The following is a 21,980-nucleotide window of genomic DNA, read 5'->3' as shown; positions in this document are numbered from 1 at the left end:
TTACCCTGACACCGGGGCTCCCGCACATTGACACATTGACTCTGTACCGGTACCCCCTGTATATTATTTACTGCTGCTCTTTAATTATTTGTTATTCTTATCTATTACTTTTTAAAATATGTTTTCTTAAAACTGCATTGTTGGGCTTGTAAGTAAGAAATTCACTGTAAGGTCTACCTACACCTGTTGTACTCGGCGCATGTGACAAATAAAATTGGATTTGATTTGAACCCGTCCAGTTGGTGGCGGCAATACACCTTTTTGGGTTGTAGTCCGCCATGAAACCCACAGAAGAAGAAGAATGGCTTCCCCTGAAACGCATGATGATTCTACGCACAGCAATTAGCTTGTCACCCAGCTAGAATGTTCTAGTACCGTTACAGTCTTGTACAGTATTAAAGGGCAGCGAAATAAAAAACAACTTTAACCTTGTGACAGTCGGAGTTTTGAACAAACAGGCAAGTATATGAGACCAAAGTAAAAAGAGCAGCCCAGCTACGTCAAACTGCCTGACATGTTGTTTACTGTGCTAACAGTAGCTAGTACGATAGCTTTCTTTCTGGCTTTGTAGCCTATCCAAGACCTTTGCTGTAGCTCTCAAAATAGCTAAACCTACCCAGCAGCTGTTATTCTGTATGTGCTTGATATTTATGTGACAACTTTCATAGCCAACAACTTGCTCGCTGTTAGCTAGGCCTAGTATCAGGGATAAAATGTCCTATTTTTCATCACTCACCTAGCTAACGTTAGTTACAACCACTTTAATACCAAATCGGGCTATGGTTAGTTGATTCATTTGAGAATGGAATGGGTCAGGAACTTGCGGCTCTTTACATGCCGCGTAGCTGCTTCCTGGAGATCTAGCTAAAATTAGTCATTCAAGTTATCAATAGACTATAGCATAATACTGATCGTATGTCAGAATTTGTAGAGCAGATTGGAACCCTAATTGCAATTAGCAATTAATTGGACGTTACCAAGTGCATAGGTTGATTTCGCTTTCTGACCACAATTCAGTGCCGAATTTGGGGAATAATACATTAAAAAACAAGTTCTGGAATAATTTCACCCATTTTTCTCATCAGCACAGAGCATCATGGCAGAAGACCAACGCAACAGGAGACATCCCCAAAACCTCCAGGGTGTCCTTCGATTGGCTGTGGAGGCTGGCTCTGCTGCAGATGGACCTGCCCTCCCTGAACCCATGTCAGAGGAGGTAATGGTCCTTCCTAGTCACCTCCCAGGTCGTCTTCATTACAGATGACTGTGTGGATTAGCAGATCTCACAACAACTTGTTACATTGACTACCAATTTTACATAATGTCACTTTTGTTACAGAGGAAAGAATGGTTGAAAGGAGCTCTTGCGGAAGTGGCCAAAGGACAGAACAGCGAGGTGGAACAGATGAAGGAGTGTATGCGTGTTATGCTGAGAGATGGAGGGTGTGAGAGGGGGAGAGAGGGAGAGGAGGATGAAGAGGATGAAGAGGGGGAGACAGAAAGGGCACTGGAGTTTCTCTCAGAGCTGTGTGAGAACCTAGACAATGCCAGAGGTGAGACATGCCAAGCAACAGCTGCTGATGTAAAGAAATTACACTTCAGCTTGTGACCCAAATGAAAGATTCCACTGTCTTTGATGGACCCTAGTTAAAACAATATCAAATTAAACTTTAAGTTGCTGTAGTTTTATACATAGCATTCGGAAAGTATTCAGACCCCTTGACCTTTTTTCACATTTTGTTACCTTATTCTAAAATGGATTAAACTATGTACAATACCCCATAATGACAAAGCAAAAAAACTGAAATATCACATTTACATAAATATTCAGACACTTTACTCAGTACTTTGTTTAATCACCTTTAACAGCGATTACTACCTCGTCTGCTTGGGTATGACGCTACAAGCTTGGTACACGTGTATTTGGGGAGTTTCTCCCTTTCTTCTTTGCAGAACCTCTCAAGCTCTGTCAGGTTGCATGGGGAGTGTCGCTGCACAGCTATTTTCAGGTCTCCAGAGATGTTCAATCGGGTTTAAGTCCGGACTCTGGTTGGCCACTCAAAGACTTTCAGAGACTTGTCCCGAAGCCACTCCTGCGTTGTCTTGCCTGTGTGCTTAGGGTCGTTGTCCTGTTGGAAGGTGAACCTTCACCCCAGTCTGAGGTCCTGGGCGCTCTGGAGGAGGTTTTCATCAATGATCTCTCTGTACTTTTCTCCGTTCATCTTTCCCTCGGTCCTGACTGATCTCCCAGTCCCTGCCGCTGAAAAACATCCCCACAGCATGATGCTGCCACCACCATGCTTCACTGTTGGGATGGTGCCAGGTTTCTTCCAGATGTGATGCTTGGCATTCAGCCCAAGGAGTTCAATATTGGTTTCATCAGACTAGATAATCTTACTTCTCATGGTCTGAGAGTCTTTAGGTGCCTTTTGGCAAACACCAAGCGGGCTGTCACTCCTTTTACTGAGGTGTGGCTTCTGTCTGGCCACTCTACCATAAAGGCCTGATTGGTGGAGTGCTTCAGAGATGGTTGTCCTTCTGGAAGGTTCTCCCATCTTCACAGAGGAACTGGAGCTCTGTCAGAGTGACCATCGGGTTCTTGGTCACCTCCCTGACCAAGGCGCTTCTACCCTAATTGCTCAGTTTGGCCGGGCGGCCAGCTCTAGGAAGAGTCTTGGTGGTTCCAAACTTCTTCCATTTTAAGAATGATGGAGGCCACTTCTTGGGGACCTTCAATGCTGCAGACATTTTTTGGTGCACTTCCCCAGATTTGTGCTTTGACACAATCCTGTCTCGGAGCTCTATGGACAATTCCTTCATTCTCATAGCTTGGTTTTCCAAATCATGTCCAATCAATTTAATTTACCACAGGTGGACTCCAAGTTGTAGAAACATCTCAAGGATGATCAATGGAAATAGGATGCACCTGAGCTCAATTTCGAGTCTCATAGCAAAGGGTCTGAATACTTATGTAAATAAGGTATTTCTGTTTATTCTTTTTAATATATTTGCAAACAGTTCTAAAAACCTGTTTACTCTTTATCATTATGGGGTATTGTGTGTGATGAAAAACATTTTTAATACATTTTTGAGTAAGGCTGTAATGTAACAAAATGTGTAAAAAGTCGAGGGGTCTGAATACTTTCCTAATGCACTGTATATTACTGTATATTACTGATATTCCAGTAAAGACAGTTAAACATGGACATGAATGACAAGTTATATTCATTAATAATACTGTGTCCATTGTAATGTCTCTCGTCTGTCTGTGTGTCAGACCTGATGACCCTGGGTGGGTTGGACCTGTGTATGTCGCAGTGCTTGAACCATCCTCAGGGCAGCGTGAGGTGGCGTGGTGCCCAGCTCATCGCCTCCTGTGCCCAGAACATGCCCGAAGTGCAGTGCCACTTACTCAGCAAGGGGGCGCTATCCAAACTGCTGCAGCTGACTGACTCAGATCCCCACCCCACCGTTCGAGTGAAGGCCCTCTACGCTGTCTCCTGTAAGTGTTGACACTTGGCAACAATATTGCTAATATATCCTGTTCCTCTCAGATCTAAATGAAGTTCCACTGGCCTGGGTGTTGCTGATAGGATTTTATTTAGATTTGAGCAGCAGTGAAGTACCACACAGTAACTCTTTCTCTCTCCATCAGGTCTGGTGCGTGAGCAGGAAGTAGGTCTCAGGGCCTTCCTGTCTCACGATGGCTTCTCTGTGCTGATGAGAGGCATGCAGTCTGACAACGAGAAACTGAGGACCAAGTCGTCTTTCTTACTCCTCAACCTGCTCACAGTCCACCCAGAGCATAAAGGTTTGTGTGTGACTAACAGTGACTCAGTCTGACAGCGAGACTCTGTTTGCTGCTGTGTGTTGTTATTGGTAGTGTCTATAGAGAGTATCATGCTTTGTGTCCCCCGATCTAAGAAATGATTTGAACTGGGTTATTTGGATCATAACTAAAGAAATGTGTGTCCTTGTGTGGCAATGTACTATCTCTCCCTGTCTCAGATACAGTTCTCTCCATGGGTATGGTGCAACAGCTGGTGTCCGTTCTACGCACGCCTCACTCCTCCTTCCACGAGCATGTGCTCGGCGCCCTCTGCTGGTAATACATGGGAACACACAAAGAGAAAATGGCTTGGAACTTGCAATGTCTTCTCAATAGAGCTTCAATAAAAACAAATCTCTCTGTCTGTAGCCTGGTGGAGGAGAGTCCTCTGGGTCTGAGGGACTGTCAGAGCCCCACCTTGGGGCTGGAGGAGATGCTCAACCAGCGGGCTGAGGATCTGCAGGGGAGAGAGGAGTGTCAGGTTGGTACCCCTACACACTTTTCTCCACTCTTCTCCTTCTTTCACTTCCCATGTGACCCAAGAACCTCTCAAAGGCACAGTTTGTGCATATATTATGACATTTTGTGAAGTTTTTGGTCTTCGGCGAGGGTTCGGATGTTCTTGCACTTTTTTCTCGAGTCAAACTGAATTTCGGTAGCAGAAGTCTACGCCCCTTCGTCAGTCATTGGTCAACGGTAGGGATTCTTAAATTAAGTATTTATCATTCAACGACAGACACTCGTTCACATGCACATTTTTTCCGTTTAGAAATACTGCACCAAACATCTTAACTAGATGTAAAATTACGCGACTAAACGTCAAAAGTAATGACATTTTTTGAGTTATCTTAGATTAATTCAGACTATTTTGAGGAAGTATATACTGGCTACAGCATCTCAATATGGACAAACGCTAATGTTGCCGCTTTTTTCTCGTTTTTCAAGCATTTGTGCTTTGACACAATCCTGTCTCGGAGCTCTATGGACAATTCCTTCATTCTCATAGCTTGGTTTTCCAAATCATGTCCAATCAATTTAATTTACCACAGGTGGACTCCCAAGTTGTAGTAACATCTCAAGGAATATCAATGGAAACAGGATGCACCTGAGCTCAATTTCGAGTCTCATAGCAAAGGGTCTGAATACTTATGTAAATAAGGTATTTCTGTTTATTCTTTTTAATATATTTGCAAACATTTCTAAAAACCTGTTTACTATTTATCATTATGGGGTATTGTGTGTGATGATTTTTTTTTTATTCAGACTATTTTGAGGAAGTATATACTGGCTACAGCATCTCAATATGGACAAACGCTAATGTTGCCGCTTTTTTCTCGTTTTTCAAGCAAATGTCTTTGAAGGGAGGATGCAGCACACTCGTTCGGCTAGGAGCCAGCCTTAATACCATCCCTCTGTCACTCCCCATGTGTCTAATACCATCCCTCTGTCACTCCCCGTGTGTCTAATACCATCCCTCTGTCACTCCCCATGTCTCTAATACCATCCCTCTGTCACTCCCCATGTGTCTCCTCTCCATCTCTCTAATACCATCCCTCTGTCACTCCCCATGTGTCTCCTCTCCATCTCTCTAATACCATCCCTCTGTCACTCCCCATGTGTCTCCTCTCCATCTCTCTAATACCATCCCTCTGTCACTCCCCATGTCTCCTCTCCATCTCTCTAATACCATCCCTCTGTCACTCCCCATGTGTCTCCTCTCCATCTCTCTAATACCATCCATCTGTCACTCCCCATGTGTCTCCTCTCCATCTCTCTAATACCGTCCCTCTGTCACTCCCCATGTCTCCTCTCCATCTCTCTAATACCGTCCCTCTGTCACTCCCCGTGTGTCTCCTCTCCATCTCTCTAATACCATCCCTCTGTCACTCCCCATGTCTCCTCTCCATCTCTCTAATACCGTCCCTCTGTCACTCCCCATATGTCTCCTCTCCATCTCTCTAATACCGTCCCTCTGTCACTCCCCATGTGTCTCCTCTCCATCTCTCTAATACCATCCCTCTGTCACTCCCCATGTGTCTCCTCTCCCCATCTCTCTAATACCGTCCCTCTGTCACTCCCCATGTGTCTCCTCTCCATCTCTCTAATACCGTCCCTCTGTCACTCCCCGTGTGTCTCCTCTCCATCTCTCTAATACCGTCTCTCTGTCACTCCCTGTGTGTCTTCTCTCCATCTCTCTAATACCGTCCCTCTGTCACTCCCCGTGTGTCTCCTCTCCCCATCTCTCTAATACCGTCCCTCTGTCACTCCCCGTGTGTCTCCTCTCCATCTCTCTAATACCATCCCTCTGTCACTCCCCATGTGTCTCCTCTCCATCTCTCTAATACCGTCCCTCTGTCACTCCCCATGTGTCTCCTCCCCCATCTCTCAAATCACCTTTTCATTCTGGCCCTCTTACTTTTCCCACCGGTCTTCTCCATCTCTCAAGGTGCATCGCTAATAACATGGAATAATGTATTGATTCCCCCCCATCCTTTTCTATTTCTATATTTCTATTGTTAGTTATTTGCCACACGGCTGCATCTTGTCCTGTTTCCTTGACAGAGTTCTCCTCTGGTCTCCTCCTTATAGGAAGAGTTGGAGTTCTGCCAGCGCTTGCGTTCTGCTTGTTTCTGCGGACGGAAACCTGACGACAGTGGAATGGATCGCTGAAATCCAACTGGTCCTCCACTTCTCCTGCAGTGCCGTCATTGGCTAGGAGACATAGGAGGACATCCATTTAAAAAATGAACTCTCCTTGAGGAAAATATGCTGATGTGGTTTGTCCATCTAGACCCATGTTACAGGGCGGCTGGATCCAACAGTGTAGCAGGCTTTAGAGAGCAGAGGGTGCTTCACTAATCACTGTCACCAGGCAACGCAGATTAACTTCAGCGATCTCTTGTGTCCAGTCACTTCTACCATGTCCAGTCTATATATCATTATGTATTGGATATACACCTGACTACTTCCTGCTGACCTCTTGCAAAAGAGGTTTCTAACTTCAAAGGTGTTTTCCTGGATGAATAAAGATATAATATTTTATTTTCCGATAGTACCGCAAGTCATTTCTGAACATTTATTCAGGTTCTCTGATCCTGCTTTGTGACGTACTTCCCCGTGTTGCTGTTATGCTGCTGAAGAAAACAGATTAGAGAAGCCTTGACCTTTGGATTCTGGGTGTGCCCAACAAAACCTCAGATTCCAGACATAAAATATCAGATGTAACATTTTAGTGGTAATGCTATTTTACAGCCCTGTCACCATTTATTTATCTGGCATAGTGTGACGTTATTTGGTAATAATTGGTATCCTCTTGTACTCATTAAAATTATTTACCAAGTGACAACTAGTTATTGGGTAATATTAAGTAATTTACACTGTTTAAACTACATAAAATAGTTATGTTTCTGAATAAGTAGCAGGTAATTAGGCTGTAAAATAAAGTTACCCGTTTAGCATCTTTCAGCTTTCAGCTTCATTAGTCAGATGTTTTATTAGAATCCATTTTGATCAAGTTTCACTACCCATAAATCATTTCTGTTGGCCTCTTGTGTTTGGCTTTGTTAATGACTGTCTTTCATTCAGAATATCCACCATTTGTCAATGTTTTTTTTTAGATGTTTCTGTCTTGTCTGTGCCTATAAACATAATTGATGACTTTTGCAGAGTTCTTAAGTCTGAAATAACATGAAATATGTAACACAACTTTGTTTATTTTTCATCCTCATTTCATCATGAATAAATACACATTTTCTTTTTTCATAAGGGACTTCATTTCTGAGAATAGTCTCTTCATATCAACAGACCGTTATACGGAATGTGTTTGATAAACCACAACTAACACAAGGGAAGTGCATCACATCTCAAATCATTTCTTTAAGACCGTAGGACTGTTTTCACAGACATTGAAATATCATTACCCTTGACTAAATTGAATTTTATTCTGGACTTAAAAAAAACTGTCATGTGGATCTCATGTCAGTCCTTGCATCCGTAGCTGTCTATGAATTTTGGCAGTGGTTATGTTTCCCAGCCCCATCCCTGAGCTTTCTTAACAAATGGACAGACTGTCTTGATACTCCGAGGTTTTGTTTAATAATGAGGATTTTCTTTGGTGGAATCTTTTTCAACTTTTTTCTGCCACATTCTCAGTCTAGTCTCGACAGACAGCTTGAAGTTCCTATAGCTGTCGACTAGTCAGAGAGCAGTAGTCCCAAGTTTGCTTTCCATTGCAACGTCTCGATTCTCCACCCTTTTCCAGAATTGTGCAATTGAACACTCCCTGTCATTGATTTAAAAGCATGAGATTAGTATAAGTAAGCATTGGCTGGAGGGAGTTTCCACCATTTTTAAATCCATGTGAGAAAGTGTGCAGTTATTTGCACACTTCGGGAGCAGGGTGGAAAATCGGGACCTAGCCCATATCTGACATAACCCCTTAACTAAGATTTCTTCCATTTGGCAAACTCATCCCCGCCCTCCACGGCCTTGATGTCGCCCACGGCGATCAGCAGCTGCGCCAGGTAGTACGTCGTCATGACGATGTGCCTGCCGTGCTCCAGGGGCTCCGTCACTTTGAAGGTCTGCAGCGCCAGCGTCAGGTCAGAGGTCATGAAGATCAAACTGCCCAGCATGATCAGCGGTCGGCGGGTGCGAACCGCCAGCGTAGCCATCAGAACGATCAGAGCCACGTACACCCCGACGCCGGGAGTCAGGGCGGCCGCGTCCGGCGTCTTCTGCAGGAAAGGGAAGAGGTAGGCGTAGAGGCCTCCCCCCAGCAGCCACAGGAGCAGGCAGAAGAAGTAGGACAGGGAGGAGGAGGGGCTGAGGGAGGAGTAACGAGTGGAGAGGAAGGTGAGGGAGTAGAGCAGGTGGGCCAAGGCGAAGGAGGCCATTCCTGAAGAGAGGATTAGAGAGACAACAACATTACTTTATTGCTCGTATTCCACCTGAAATAGAGATTTGTCTATTTGCTTTATCCGCCCCAACAAGACACACACAGAGCGGTTGGAGCACAGGGTCAGCTGCAGTGCAACACCCCAAGAGCAGCAATGGTGGGTTAAGTGTCTTGCTCAAGTGCACAACAGCAGGTGATGGCGCCATACATGGTTAATAGTCATAGAAGTATGTCAGAGTACTCCAGTGACGTTACACACCAGCCACCCTCCAGTGACATCCAGTCAGACATGGGATTCAAACTGCCAACCCTCCAGTGACATCCAGTCAGACATGGGATTCAAACTGCCAACTCTCCAGTGACATCCAGTCAGACATGAGATTCAAACTGCCAACCCTCCAGTGACATCCAGTCAGACATGGGATTCAAACTGCCAACCCTCCAGTGACATCCAGTCAGACATGGGATTCAAACTGCCAACCCTCCAGTGACATCCAGTCAGACATGAGATTCAAACTGCCAACCCTCCAGTGACATCCAGTCAGACATGAGATTCAAACTGCCAACCCTCCAGTGACATCCAGTCAGACATGAGATTCAAACTGCCAACCCTCCAGTGACATCCAGTCAGACATGAGATTCAAACTGCCAACCCTCCAGTGACATCCAGTCAGACATGAGATTCAAACTGCCAACCCTCCAGTGACATCCAGTCAGACATGAGATTCAAACTGCCAACCCTCCAGTGACATCCAGTCAGACATGAGATTCAAACTGCCAACCCTCCAGTGACATCCAGTCAGACATGAGATTCAAACTGCCAACCCTCCAGTGACATCCAGTCAGACATGAGATTCAAACTGCCAACCCTCCAGTGACATCCAGTCAGACATGAGATTCAAACTGCCAACCCTCCAGTGACATCCAGTCAGACATGAGATTCAAACTGCCAACCCTCCAGTGACATCCAGTCAGACATGAGATTCAAACTGCCAACCCTCCAGTGACATCCAGTCAGACATGAGATTCAAACTGCCAACCCTCCAGTGACATCCAGTCAGACATGAGATTCAAACTGCCAACCCTCCAGTGACATCCAGTCAGACATGAGATTCAAACTGCCAACCCTCCAGTGACATCCAGTCAGACATGAGATTCAAACTGCCAACCCTCCAGTGACATCCAGTCAGACATGGGATTCAAACTGCCAACCCTCCAGTTTCTGGCTTGCCCTCTCTAACCTCTAGGCTATCTGCCATGTCTGTAGTGTCTGCAGGACTTTATCAGTAGCAGTAGAAAAAGCTCTCGTTACCATGGAGAAACAGCTCGGGCCATATAAGGCAACAGTCTCCGCCTGCCGAGAAGATCAGGCCCCCCGCCACGCCGAGGAGACTCCTCCCCCCTTTGTAGCTCAGCACCAGGAGAGCCAATGAGATGACAGGGGCGGCCTTAATAGCCGCAGCGAGGACGGAGGGGGAGGAGTCAGGGATCCACAGATAGAAGTAGACAGCGATGGCCAGGAAGAACGGCGAGAGAAAGAGAAACAGAACACAGTACTGAGAGAGAGAGAGAGAGAGAGAGAGAGAGAGAGAGAGAGAGAGAGAGGAAGGGGAGACGAGAGGAGAGGAAGAAGGGAGGTAGTTAATATGAGAGATTTACAATAATTACATTATTATACATTAACACAAAAGTGTGTGTGTTATTAATGTGTGTGTGTGTGTGTGTGTGTGTGTGTGTGTGTGTGTGAGTGTGTGTGTGTGTGTGTGTGTGTGTGTGTGTGTGTGTGTGTGTGTGTGTGTGTGTGTGTGTGTGTGTGTGTGTGTGTGTGTGTGTGTGTGTGTGTGTGTGTGTGTGTGTGTGTGTGTGTGTGTGTGTGTGTGTGTGTGTGTGTGTGTGTGTGTGTGTGTGTGTGTGATTAGAGGTAAGGATCATACCGTGTTCCTGCGCTGTCTTCGGTCATAGGCGGCTGTTTCAAGGATGTCCATCTCTCTCAGAACCAAGGCCTGTATGTATCTGGGCTGTACCTGTTTCTTTTCTTCAGTCCTGCCTCCTTCCAGAGGATTTCATGTGTTTCTCTTTTCCTCTGTACTTCTCTCTCTCTCTTCTCTCTCCACTGGTTCAGTCTGTCTGAGTGTGTCCCTGTCTCTTGGTGCCGGTCGACATTGAACTTTGGACCAATCACAGTGACACGTTATCTGTCAGATTGCTCAGTTATAATCAATGCCCAATGTCTCCTCCTCTCAGTTTTACTTTTCAACTCTGCCAGTAGTGACCCTTGGCCCATCCAACTAGACCAGATAAGTGACATCAACTTGAGGGTGAAGTTGAACTGGGCCAGAGCCATGTATTAAGACATGACTCTGAACCAGGCTGTGTTCAGTAGGACACATGACTCTGAACCAGGCTGTGTTCAGTAGGGCACATGATTCTGAACCAGGCTGTGTTCAGTAGGACACATAGCTCTGAACCAGGCTGTGTTCAGTAGGACACATAGCTCTGAACCAGGCTGTGTTCAGTAGCACACATGACTCTGAACCCGGCTGTGTTCAGTAGGGCACATAGCTCTGAACCAGGCTGTGTTCAGTAGGACACATAGCTCTGAACCAGGCTGTGTTCAGTAGCACACATGACTCTGAACCCGGCTGTGTTCAGTAGGGCACATAGCTCTGAACCAGGCTGTGTTCAGTAGGACACATGACTCTGAACCAGGCTGTGTTCAGTAGGACACATAGCTCTGAACCAGGCTGTGTTCAGTAGGACACATGATTCTGAACCAGGCTGTGTTCAGTAGGACACATAGCTCTGAACCAGGCTGTGTTCAGTAGGACACATGACTCTGAACCAGGCTGTGTTCAGTAGGGCACATGATTCTGAATCAGGCTGTGTTCAGTAGGACACATAGCTCTGAACCAGGCTGTGTTCAGTAGGACACATGATTCTGAACCCGGCTGTGTTCAGTAGGACACATGACTCTGAACCGGGCTGTGTTCAGTAGGGCACATGACTCTGAACCAGCCTGTGTTCAGTAGGACACATAGCTCTGAACCAGGCTGTGTTCAGTAGGACACATAGCTCTGAACCAGGCTGTGTTCAGTAGGACACATGACTCTGAACCAGGCTGTGTTCAGTAGGACACATGACTCTGAACCGGGCTGTGTTCAGTAGGACACATGACTCTGAACCAGGCTGTGTTCAGTAGGACACATAGCTCTGAACCAGGCTGTGTTCAGTAGGACACATAGCTCTGAACCAGGCTGTGTTCAGTAGGGCACATAGCTCTGAACCAGGCTGTGTTCAGTAGGACACATAGCTCTGAACTGGGCTGTGTTCAGCGGGGCACATAGCTCTGAACCAGGCTGTGTTCAGTAGGACACATGACTCTGAACCAGGCTGTGTTCAGTAGGACACATGACTCTGAACCAGGCTGTGTTCAGTAGGACACATGACTCTGAACCAGGCTGTGTTCAGTAGGACACATGACTCTGAACCGGGCTGTGTTCAGTAGGACACATAGCTCTGAACCAGGCTGTGTTCAGTAGGACACATGACTCTGAACCAGGCTGTGTTCAGTAGGACACATGACTCTGAACCAGGCTGTGTTCAGTAGGACACATAGCTCTGAACCAGGCTGTGTTCAGTAGGGCACAACGCTGTGGAACGTTCAGATATTTAGAAAATATATATTATGTAGAACAAATGTGCTAGCCTGGGTGCCAGTCTGTCTCGGCTCTACTGCCAATTCCTAATGGAATTTAGTAGGCAAAAGTGCAAACAGATCTGGGACCAGGCTACAAATATGTCCCTCTGACATGCAGAATAAGGACTTGTGTCAGCAGCCAATGTCAGATAGCATGGCTATTACCTTGGGGACAGTCCTACAACAATCCCTGTACAATATACAATCTCTATCAGTATCTCATCAAAACCATTCTTCTCATTGTCTCCTGCCTCAAGGTTGTAAATAAAGACAAGTATTAGTTGGTATGTGATACATTTTGTGGAATAGAGCGACTCACTCTACTTAAAGTGTATCTATCCACAACTGTATGCAACAGTCACCAGCAGTACTTAGTTTGTCCACACAGTGGCAGTAGAGACATTCAGTCATACCAACACTAAGGGTTCTAACCCTAGTTCTATGAACGACAGTGAACCTGTAGTGAACCCAGAACCCTACCACCAAGAGGGTCAACTGGCCTGTCGGGTCAGGTGATCTAAGGGCAGAATAGGACATTAACTAGCAGGACGCCGGTATGACGTCACACACAGACAATGTTGTAATAGTATTCATTTGATGTTTCTACGACTGTGTTGCCACTGGAGGCAGCATGTGACTTAGGCTACTGTGTACATTGTACTGTGTACATTACATTGTCCCACATTCAGTTGTAATCACTTCCGTGTGTGGCGCAGCTCATAGGCTTTGCTGTATCCATTACAAGACCAACATAAATTTTGTTGATCAAAATATAGATAAAATCCATCAAATATATTATCAGTCAGATAACGGCAGTACAGTTATCATTTGGTTTGTCCATAATCTATGACTTGTTCAGGTAGTTTCCTTTCACTGCCAGCTCTTCCTTTCACGGCTGCTAAACTTTGTGAAAATGTGTGGGTTCAAAAACAAAACCCACAACAATTTCACTGATACAGGGACTAATAATTAACATATTCTCTCAGTCGAACTTTGACCCCTACCTTTCCCACAATCCTCTGAGAAGGGGTGTCAGTTGGAATGTAGATTGCGAAGGAGAAGGTTTGGAGAGAAAGAGAGCAGGGAGAGAAATTCACCGGTGAGTAGCAGTAAATGTTGTTAAAAGGACAGTTTTGAGGACCACCAGAGTAGATAGGGTCTAGGTACAAAGTGAAGGTCTTGAAAAGATGAAGAGCTGAGAGAGAGAGAGAGAGAGAGAGAGAGAGAGAGAGAGAGAGAGAGATAGAGAGAGAGAGAGAGAGAGAGAGAGAGAGAGAGAGAGAGAGAGAGAGAGAGAGAGAGAGAGAAAATAGAAACAATGATAAAGCTGTAAATAATACAATAGCTGATGGCCCAATGAGAGAAGGAAGGGCTGCATAAATCTATAGTGAGGCTCTGACCTGGAAAGGAAGTGAGGATGGTCAGGTGTCCAGCCTCCTAACAACCTGAACCCTGGCAATCAATCATTGGCCGGGTCAGAGGGGTCATGGATAGTTTGAAGAGCCAGTCTCTCTGGCACCATGGGGAGGTGGGTGGAGTGTGAGGTCATGAGAGAAGGAGAGCTCCGTTGGCTGTGGGAATTATCAACTCATATACTTGTCTTCTCTGGTCTTCTTTCTCACCAGGAACCATGACTGACAAGTTGCCAGTGATGAGAATTGGAGTTGTGGGATATGGACATTTAGGTCAGTGGTGTATTCCCCTGTCTTCCTCCTCTCTTCCTCCCTCCTCATCACATCTCATATGTTCTCACTGTGGAATGGATTCATTTATTAAATGTAGTTTTACAGGGAAGATGCACATTCATCAACATTACTATAAAAGTGGCAGTTTTAGCCAGCCGACTAATTTTCAGCTGCAGTCCCTGGGTTGATTGCTGTGGTCAGTCTGTGTCAGTAGGTCCCATCTTCGTAAATCATACCACTTTACAACAGGGTCATTCATTTACAGGCCCTCGAGGGCCTAAGTACTGCTGGGTTTCTTCTCTATCTGATTGTTAATTGATCAACTAATGTACTGATTGGGCGGAGAGTTCACCAGGTTCATGTTCTGTTTGACCTTTTATCTACAGATGTAGGATCTTAATTTGAGACAGTTTGCTACAGCAGGTAAATAATCCTGCAGCAACAGGAAATGTGAATTATTATGTGGATTATTATTAAAGGACTTTTTTGTGGGGGGTGATACATTTTTTTGTTTGGGAAAATCAAGTCTGAAATTTCAGAGTGGAAATTACAAACTTCAGAAGACTTTTTAAAACTGAAATACACTACAAGTTGTCCTGCAACCGGGTGATCAAATGTAGATCCTACATCTGTACCTACTGGTATTCATAATGTTGATTGTATATTTATGATAGGCCTTTTGTTGTGTTCATGGTTTTCAGTTTGTATTGCCTACTACTGTATGTAGTAGTGAATACTACATAATAATGGCCGGAACGGAGCAAATGGAATGGCATCGAACACCTGGAAACCATGTTTTATATGCTTGTTACCAATCCACTAATATCGCTCCAGTCATTACCACAAGACTGTTCTCCCCAATTAAGGTGCCACCAACATCCTGTGATTACACAGTCAGCCCAATTCTGATATTCCTTTCACCAATTGGTCTTTTGACCAATCAGATCAGCTCTTTGCCAGTAATTCAACAACATATCCGAATTGTTCTGCCTGTGTAAACACTGCCAATTAAACTTGCATTTGTTGAACTTCCAGGGCAGTACCTTGTGGAGCGGCTCCAGAGAGAAGGGGCCCAGGTGGGCCTGACACTGGTCTTTGTGTGGAACAGAAACACTGACAAACTCAGAGAATCAGTGGCTGAGGAGCTGATTCTACACAACCTCCCAGACTTTACAGACAGGTAGAGAGCCACGTCTCACACACACACTGGAATGTGTGTTATGTCATGTGCACAAGTAACGTGTGTGTGTGTGTGTGTGTGTTCTAGGGGTGCTGATGTGATTGTGGAGGTGTGTCATCCCAAAATTGTAAAAGACTTTGGAGTCCAATTCCTCTCTAAGGCCCATTTTCTGGTAAGATCTCTCTCTCTCTCTCTGTTTCCATTTTCTGGTAAGATCCCTCTCTCTCTGTTTCCATTTTTTGGTAAGATCCCTCTCTCTCTCTCTGTTTCCATTTTCTTGTAAGATCTCTCTTTCTGTTTCTAAAAACATCTGAATTAACACTTTAGAGCATTATCTCTTATTGAACATTCTTTAGCTAGCATGGATAACCTGGCAAAACACCTGGCATAACATGCCTATATAAATAAATACTAACAGTATATGCTAATGACAACAGGATAAAAGGAGGATTTCCCTCACGCACCGATCTGAAACACGTCAAGTTCCAGTACGGAGGAAGTCCTTGAAAAGATTGTGGTCTAATTTCTTTCTTTTAAAGTCACTTTGTTACGCTGTGCACCAGAAATGAAGTAACTACTACACCCTCCCTCCCTTCCTCTCTCCCTCCCTTCCTCTCTGTCTGCCTCTGTTTTAGGTGGGCTCTCCTTCAGCCCTCTCAGACCCACAGCTGAACCAGGAACTGCGCCAGGCTGCAGAGCATCATGGGAGGACCCTATATGTCCCCAGTGGTGCATTGTGGGGAGGCCAGGATATCCTGAGACTCAATGATAGTGGATCTTTAAAGGTGCAGGGAAGGAGGGAGGACTTAACAAGTAAAATATGTTCATTTATAAGGGATAGCATAGTTAATAGTTAAGTTGGTTACGTTATGTAGATAGTTAAGTTAATATATAAGAGTTAGTATAAGATAATGTGTAGACCTTATTAATGTGAGATTAAATTCAGATTGTTATTAAAGGTGAAGAAGGTCATTGTTCTCTATTACATAGAACATGCAGAATGGTTGTAGTGGACAGAATGCTGTTACATAGAGCATACAGAATGCTGTTACATAGAGCATGCAGAATGGTTGTACTAGACAGAATGCTGTTACATAGAGCATGCAGAATGGTTGTACTAGACAGAATGCTGTTACATAGAGCATGCAGAATGGTTGTACTAGACAGAATGCTGTTACATAGAGCATACAGAATGCTGTTACATAGAGCATGCAGAATGGTTGTACTAGACAGAATGCTGTTACATAGAGCATGCAGAATGGTTGTACTGAACAGAATGCTGTTACAGAGCATGCATAATGGTTATACTGGACAGAATGCTGTTACATAGAGCATACAGAATGGTTGTACTAGACAGAATGCTGTTACATAGAGCATACAGAATGGTTGTACTAGACAGAATGCTGTTACATAGAGCATACAGAATGGTTGTACTGGACAGAATGCTGTTACATAGAGCATACAGAATGCTGTTACATAGAGCATGCAGAATGGTTATACTGGACAGAATGCTGTTACATAGAGCATGCAGAATGGTTGTACTGGACAGAATGCTGTTACATAGAGCATGCAGAATGGTTGTACTGGACAGAATGCTGTTACATAGAGCATACAGAATGGTTGTACTGGACAGAATGCTGTTACATAGAGCATGCAGAATGGTTATACTGGACAGAATGCTGTTACATAGAGCGTGCAGAATGGTTGTACTAGACAGAATGCTGTTACATAGAGCGTGCAGAATGGTTGTACTAGACAGAATGTTGTTACATAGAGCATGCAGAATGGTTATACTGGAAAGAATGCTGTTACATAGAGCATGCAGAATGGTTGTACTGGACAGAATGCTGTTACATAGAGCATACAGAATGGTTATACTGGACAGAATGCTGTTACATAGAGCGTGCAGAATGGTTATACTGGACAGAATGCTGTTACATAGAGCATGCAGAATGGTTATACTGGACAGAATGCTGTTACATAGAGCGTGCAGAATGGTTGTACTAGACAGAATGCTGTTACATAGAGCATACAGAATGGTTGTCTAGACAGAATGCTGTTACATAGAGCATACAGAATGGTTATACTGGACAGAATGCTGTTACACAGAACATGCAGAATGGTTATACTGGACAGAAATCTGTTACATAGACCTTATTTTCTGCATTTCCCAAAACCCCTACAAAAACGCCATTCATTTCCCCATAGACTTTGTCCAACGAACCATGGTGGAGTTAGTTCCTACAAAAAGACACCATTACTATTGCTCTCTATTCCCTTTAAATAGCTTTAAATCTGAAGAGTTTCTGTTGTATTACTGATGTACAAAACACAAGTTTTCTAAATCCCTCCTCTGCCTCTGTTCCTCTCCTCTTTCTTTACTAATCTCACGCCCCCTCCTCTGCCTCTGTTCCTCTCCTCTTTCTTTACTAATCTCACGCCCCCTCCTCTGCCTCTGTTCCTCTCCTCTTTCTTTACTAATCTCACGCCCCCTCCTCTGCCTCTGTTCCTCTCCTCTTTCTTTACTAATCTCACGCCCCCTCCTCTGCCTCTGTTCCTCTCCTCTTTCTTTACTAATCTCACGCCCCCTCCTCTCGTTTTTGCTTGAAGGCACTGTTCATCCGGATGTCCAAGCACCCGTCATGTTTCCGTCTGACAGGAGACGTGCTGTCTGATTGGACAGAGGATGAGGGGAGGCGGGTCTTATTCAGTGGCTCGGTGGCAGAGCTCTGTCCCGTCGCCCCTAACAACGTCAACACCATGGCGGCAGCGGCCATCGCAGCGGGGACCCTGGGTTTCGCTGGCGTCCAGGGGGAGATTGTGTCGGATACGGCGTAAGCAAAGCTTCTTAAATAACCCAAGATAGTTCAGAATGCGCTTTTACAATGGGAATCACTGTAACACTATGGGCAGAACAAACAAGGAGGTGGGCTTGTTCTGCCCATAGTGTTACAAAATACATGCTGGCACGTTTCAGCATGTATTTGCATAGCCTATTTCAGTTAAGGAACCCCCACTCTCTGAAGCACAGCTGTGCAATAACTTCATTCACCCCCAAACTTCTACACAGCATATCTTTTTTTAGAAAGGTTGGCACTGAGTCAAGTGTACAAAACCTAGAGGACACTAGGGTAAATTAGTCTCTAACAAGGGCAAAGGCATTGGCCCGCTATGTCATAGTCATATTCTCTCCCTCTCCTAGACTAAGTGATTACCATGTGGTGGAGGTGGAGGTTACTGGTGCCAACAGCTTCTCTCCCTCTCCTAGACTAAGTGATTACCATGTGGTGGAGGTTACTGGTGACAACAGCTTCTCTCCCTCTCCTAGACTAAGTGATTACCATGTGGTGGAGGTGGAGGTTACTGGTGCCAACAGCTTCTCTCCCTCTCCTAGACTAAGTGATTACCATGTGGTGGAGGTGGAGGTTACTGGTGCCAACAGCTTCTCTCCCTCTCCTAGACTAAGTGATTACCATGTGGTGGAGGTGGAGGTTACTGATGCCAACAGCTTCTCTCCCTCTCCTAGACTAAGTGATTACCATGTGGTGGAGGTTACTGGTGCCAACAGCTTCTCTCCCTCTCCTAGACTAAGTGATTACCATGTGGTGGAGGTGGAGGTTACTGGTACCAACAGCTTCTCTCCCTCTCCTAGACTAAGTGATTACCATGTGGTGGAGGTGGAGGTTACTGGTGCCAACAGCTTCTCTCCCTCTCCTAGACTAAGTGATTACCATGTGGTGGAGGTTACTGGTGCCAACAGCTTCTCTCCCTCTCCTAGACTAAGTGATTACCATGTGGTGGAGGTGGATGTTACTGGTACCAACAGCTTCTCTCCCTCTCCTAGACTAAGTGATTACCATGTGGTGGAGGTTACTGGTGCCAACAGCTTCTCTCCCTCTCCTAGACTAAGTGATTACCATGTGGTGGAGGTGGAGGTTACTGGTGCCAACAGCTTCTCTCCCTCTCCTAGACTAAGTGATTACCATGTGGTGGAGGTTACTGGTGGCAACAGCTTCTCTCCCTCTCCTAGACTAAGTGATTACCATGTGGTGGAGGTTACTGGTGCCAACAGCTTCTCTCCCTCTCCTAGACTAAGTGATTACCATGTGGTGGAGGTGGAGGTTACTGGTGCCAACAGCTTCTCTCCCTCTCCTAGACTAAGTGATTACCATGTGGTGGAGGTGGAGGTTACTGGTGCCAACAGCTTCTCTCCCTCTCCTAGACTAAGTGATTACCATGTGGTGGAGGTGGAGGTTACTGGTGCCAACAGCTTCTCTCCCTCTCCTAGACTAAGTGATTACCATGTGGTGGAGGTGGAGGTTACTGGTGCCAACAGCTTCTCTCCCTCTCCTAGACTAAGTGATTACCATGTGGTGGAGGTTACTGGTGCCAACAGCTTCTCTCCCTCTCCTAGACTAAGTGATTACCATGTGGTGGAGGTGGAGGTTACTGGTACCAACAGCTTCTCTCCCTCTCCTAGACTAAGTGATTACCATGTGGTGGAGGTGGAGGTTACTGGTGCCAACAGCTTCTCTCCCTCTCCTAGACTTAGTGATTACCATGTGGTGGAGGTGGAGGTTACTGGTGCCAACAGCTTCTCTCCCTCTCCTAGACTAAGTGATTACCATGTGGTGGAGGTGGAGGTTACTGGTGCCAACAGCTTCTCTCCCTCTCCTAGACTAAGTGATTACCATGTGGTGGAGGTTACTGGTGCCAACAGCTTCTCTCCCTCTCCTAGACTAAGTGATTACCATGTGGTGGAGGTTACTGGTGCCAACAGCTTCTCTCCCTCTCCTAGACTAAGTGATTACCATGTGGTGGAGGTGGAGGTTACTGGTGCCAACAGCTTCTCTCCCTCTCCTAGACTAAGTGATTACCATGTGGTGGAGGTTACTGGTGCCAACAGCTTCTCTCCCTCTCCTAGACTAAGTGATTACCATGTGGTGGAGGTGGAGGTTACTGGTGCCAACAGCTTCTCTCCCTCTCCTAGACTAAGTGATTACCATGTGGTGGAGGTGGAGGTTACTGGTGCCAACAGCTTCTCTCCCTCTCCTAGACTAAGTGATTACCATGTGGTGGAGGTGGAGGTTACTGGTGCCAACAGCTTCTCTCCCTCTCCTAGACTAAGTGATTACCATGTGGTGGAGGTGGAGGTTACTGGTGCCAACAGCTTCTCTCCCTCTCCTAGACTAAGTGATTACCATGTGGTGGAGGTGGAGGTTACTGGTGCCAACAGCTTCTCTCCCTCTCCTAGACTAAGTGATTACCATGTGGTGGAGGTTACTGGTGCCAACAGCTTCTCTCCCTCTCCTAGACTAAGTGATTACCATGTGGTGGAGGTGGAGGTTACTGGTGCCAACAGCTTCTCTCCCTCTCCTAGACTAAGTGATTACCATGTGGTGGAGGTGGAGGTTACTGGTGACAACAGCTTCTCTCCCTCTCCTAGACTAAGTGATTACCATGTGGTGGAGGTGGAGGTTACTGGTGCCAACAGCTTCTCTCCCTCTCCTAGACTAAGTGATTACCATGTGGTGGAGGTTACTGGTGCCAACAGCTTCTCTCCCTCTCCTAGACTAAGTGATTACCATGTGGTGGAGGTGGATGTTACTGGTGCCAATGGCTTCACAGTGCATACAGTGAGGAGGAACCCAGCCAAACTTGGAGCTGTAACTGGGAGTGCCACCTACAACTCCTTCTGGAGCAGCTTACTGGGTGGGTTCTGCTGTAGAGGGGTGTGTGTGTGTGTGTGTGTGTGTGTGTGTGTGTGTGTGTGTGGCATGAATCAGTGTGAGAACATGAAGGGTTGTGTTGTCTAACGTCCGGTCCATCCTCTCCTTTTCTTCTCTCAGTGTGTAAGGGACATGGTGGCCGGGTTCACTTGTGCTGAAGAGGGAGGGATTTCAGAAGACAATTCCCTCTACCAACCAAACACTCACAACACTATGGTACTGAAACACACTACACAACACTATGGTACTGAACAGTCTGCAGTGGCTGTGTCTGTAGTTACTGATCATGTGTGAGCAAAGATGGGCTTGCTTCATATATGGTGTGACTGTATCAGGATTGACAAAGATGGGCTTGCTTCATATATGGTGTGACTATCAGGCTTGACAAAAACAAGTCTGCATCTACAATTCTGGGGAATCAAATGTTGCACCTTCATCCTACAAAGTCCTACTACTGTATCCCAGCAGCACTTCCCTCCTTTTCTCTACAAATTAAAATATTACTTTGTGAAGTAACAATTTAAATGACCAACTCCCTCAGGGTGATGGCAGGCACCACATTCATTAGCAATCGTCTAGCAACAAGCCACAACTTTTACAGCTCGTATACAGTTACATCCACTACAATACATGATAACAGTAACATATGATGATCTTTATGTGGTGTCTTGGTGTTGTCACCACACACACACACCATTGTGACCTTAAAACTAGAAGGTTCTATCTGCAAAAATAAGGTTCTGAACCCTAATTGGTTTGAATGATGTATTTGTATCTTGTATTCTTTTGAACTTAACATGAATGTAGTTATTTAGAGTACTAGATATGTAGAGAACATTGTATAGAACAAGGAATAACAAAATGTCAATAACAAAACGTGCAGATAGAACCTTATAGAACCTTATAGTTCCAAGCTCTCACAGTATTTCCTGTTGTAGTAAAACCCCAACAAAAGAGAAGAGT

General features: G+C 45.4%; 3 protein-coding genes across 4 annotated transcripts; 2 read left to right on the top strand and 1 right to left on the bottom strand.

Annotated features, from left to right (window-relative positions):
* Nucleotides 1-277: 277 nt before the first annotated feature.
* hspbp1 (HSPA (heat shock 70kDa) binding protein, cytoplasmic cochaperone 1) lies at nucleotides 278-7,603 on the top strand. Of its 2 annotated transcripts, none has more exons than XM_038988341.1 (8): nucleotides 278-458; nucleotides 1,091-1,216; nucleotides 1,340-1,553; nucleotides 3,278-3,502; nucleotides 3,656-3,811; nucleotides 4,009-4,105; nucleotides 4,199-4,310; nucleotides 6,419-7,603. In XM_038988341.1, exons 2-8 carry the CDS (start codon nucleotides 1,097-1,099, stop codon nucleotides 6,497-6,499), a joined length of 1,005 nt encoding a protein of 334 aa, XP_038844269.1. In that variant the 5' UTR covers nucleotides 278-458; nucleotides 1,091-1,096; the 3' UTR covers nucleotides 6,500-7,603. The 2 variants fall into 2 exon arrangements, with proteins under 2 accessions (XP_038844269.1, XP_038844268.1); XM_038988340.1 differs by having other exon boundaries at nucleotides 279-458; nucleotides 1,086-1,216.
* On the bottom strand, nucleotides 7,525-10,915 carry tmem86b (transmembrane protein 86B). Its single transcript, XM_038988344.1, has 3 exons — nucleotides 10,661-10,915; nucleotides 10,039-10,282; nucleotides 7,525-8,726 (listed from the first exon to the last, which is right to left on the bottom strand). Exons 1-3 carry the CDS (start codon nucleotides 10,709-10,711, stop codon nucleotides 8,272-8,274), a joined length of 750 nt encoding a protein of 249 aa, XP_038844272.1. The 5' UTR covers nucleotides 10,712-10,915; the 3' UTR covers nucleotides 7,525-8,271.
* A 2,511-nt stretch (nucleotides 10,916-13,426) lies between these two features.
* Nucleotides 13,427-21,976, top strand: aspdh (aspartate dehydrogenase domain containing). The gene is made up of 8 exons (XM_038988343.1): nucleotides 13,427-13,522; nucleotides 14,049-14,108; nucleotides 15,144-15,288; nucleotides 15,376-15,460; nucleotides 15,924-16,073; nucleotides 17,899-18,122; nucleotides 20,861-21,000; nucleotides 21,138-21,976. Exons 2-8 carry the CDS (start codon nucleotides 14,054-14,056, stop codon nucleotides 21,173-21,175), a joined length of 837 nt encoding a protein of 278 aa, XP_038844271.1. The 5' UTR covers nucleotides 13,427-13,522; nucleotides 14,049-14,053; the 3' UTR covers nucleotides 21,176-21,976.
* The last annotated feature ends 4 nt before the right edge of the window (nucleotides 21,977-21,980 follow it).

Source organism: Salvelinus namaycush, chromosome 3, assembly GCF_016432855.1.
Source record: "Salvelinus namaycush isolate Seneca chromosome 3, SaNama_1.0, whole genome shotgun sequence".
Taxonomy (NCBI): domain Eukaryota; kingdom Metazoa; phylum Chordata; class Actinopteri; order Salmoniformes; family Salmonidae; genus Salvelinus; species Salvelinus namaycush.
This window is presented reverse-complemented; position numbering and strand designations above follow the sequence as displayed.

Excerpts from the sequence above, each read along its gene's own strand:
- hspbp1 (XM_038988341.1), top strand. The coding sequence starts at position 1,097 with ATGGCAGAAGACCAACGCAACAGGAGACATCCCCAAAACCTCCAGGGT. Across the intron at positions 1,217-1,339 it reads CTGAACCCATGTCAGAGGAG|AGGAAAGAATGGTTGAAAGG; the intron begins GTAATGGTCCTT and ends CTTTTGTTACAG. Across the intron at positions 3,503-3,655 it reads GGCCCTCTACGCTGTCTCCT|GTCTGGTGCGTGAGCAGGAA; the intron begins GTAAGTGTTGAC and ends TCTCTCCATCAG.
- aspdh (XM_038988343.1), top strand. The coding sequence starts at position 14,054 with ATGACTGACAAGTTGCCAGTGATGAGAATTGGAGTTGTGGGATATGGA. Across the intron at positions 15,289-15,375 it reads CTCCCAGACTTTACAGACAG|GGGTGCTGATGTGATTGTGG; the intron begins GTAGAGAGCCAC and ends TGTGTGTTCTAG. Across the intron at positions 16,074-17,898 it reads ATGATAGTGGATCTTTAAAG|GCACTGTTCATCCGGATGTC; the intron begins GTGCAGGGAAGG and ends TTTTGCTTGAAG.
- tmem86b (XM_038988344.1), bottom strand. The coding sequence starts at position 10,711 with ATGGACATCCTTGAAACAGCCGCCTATGACCGAAGACAGCGCAGGAAC. Across the intron at positions 10,283-10,660 it reads GAAGACAGCGCAGGAACACG|TACTGTGTTCTGTTTCTCTT; the intron begins GTATGATCCTTA and ends TCTCTCTCTCAG. Across the intron at positions 8,727-10,038 it reads GCCCGAGCTGTTTCTCCATG|GAATGGCCTCCTTCGCCTTG; the intron begins GTAACGAGAGCT and ends TCCTCTCTTCAG.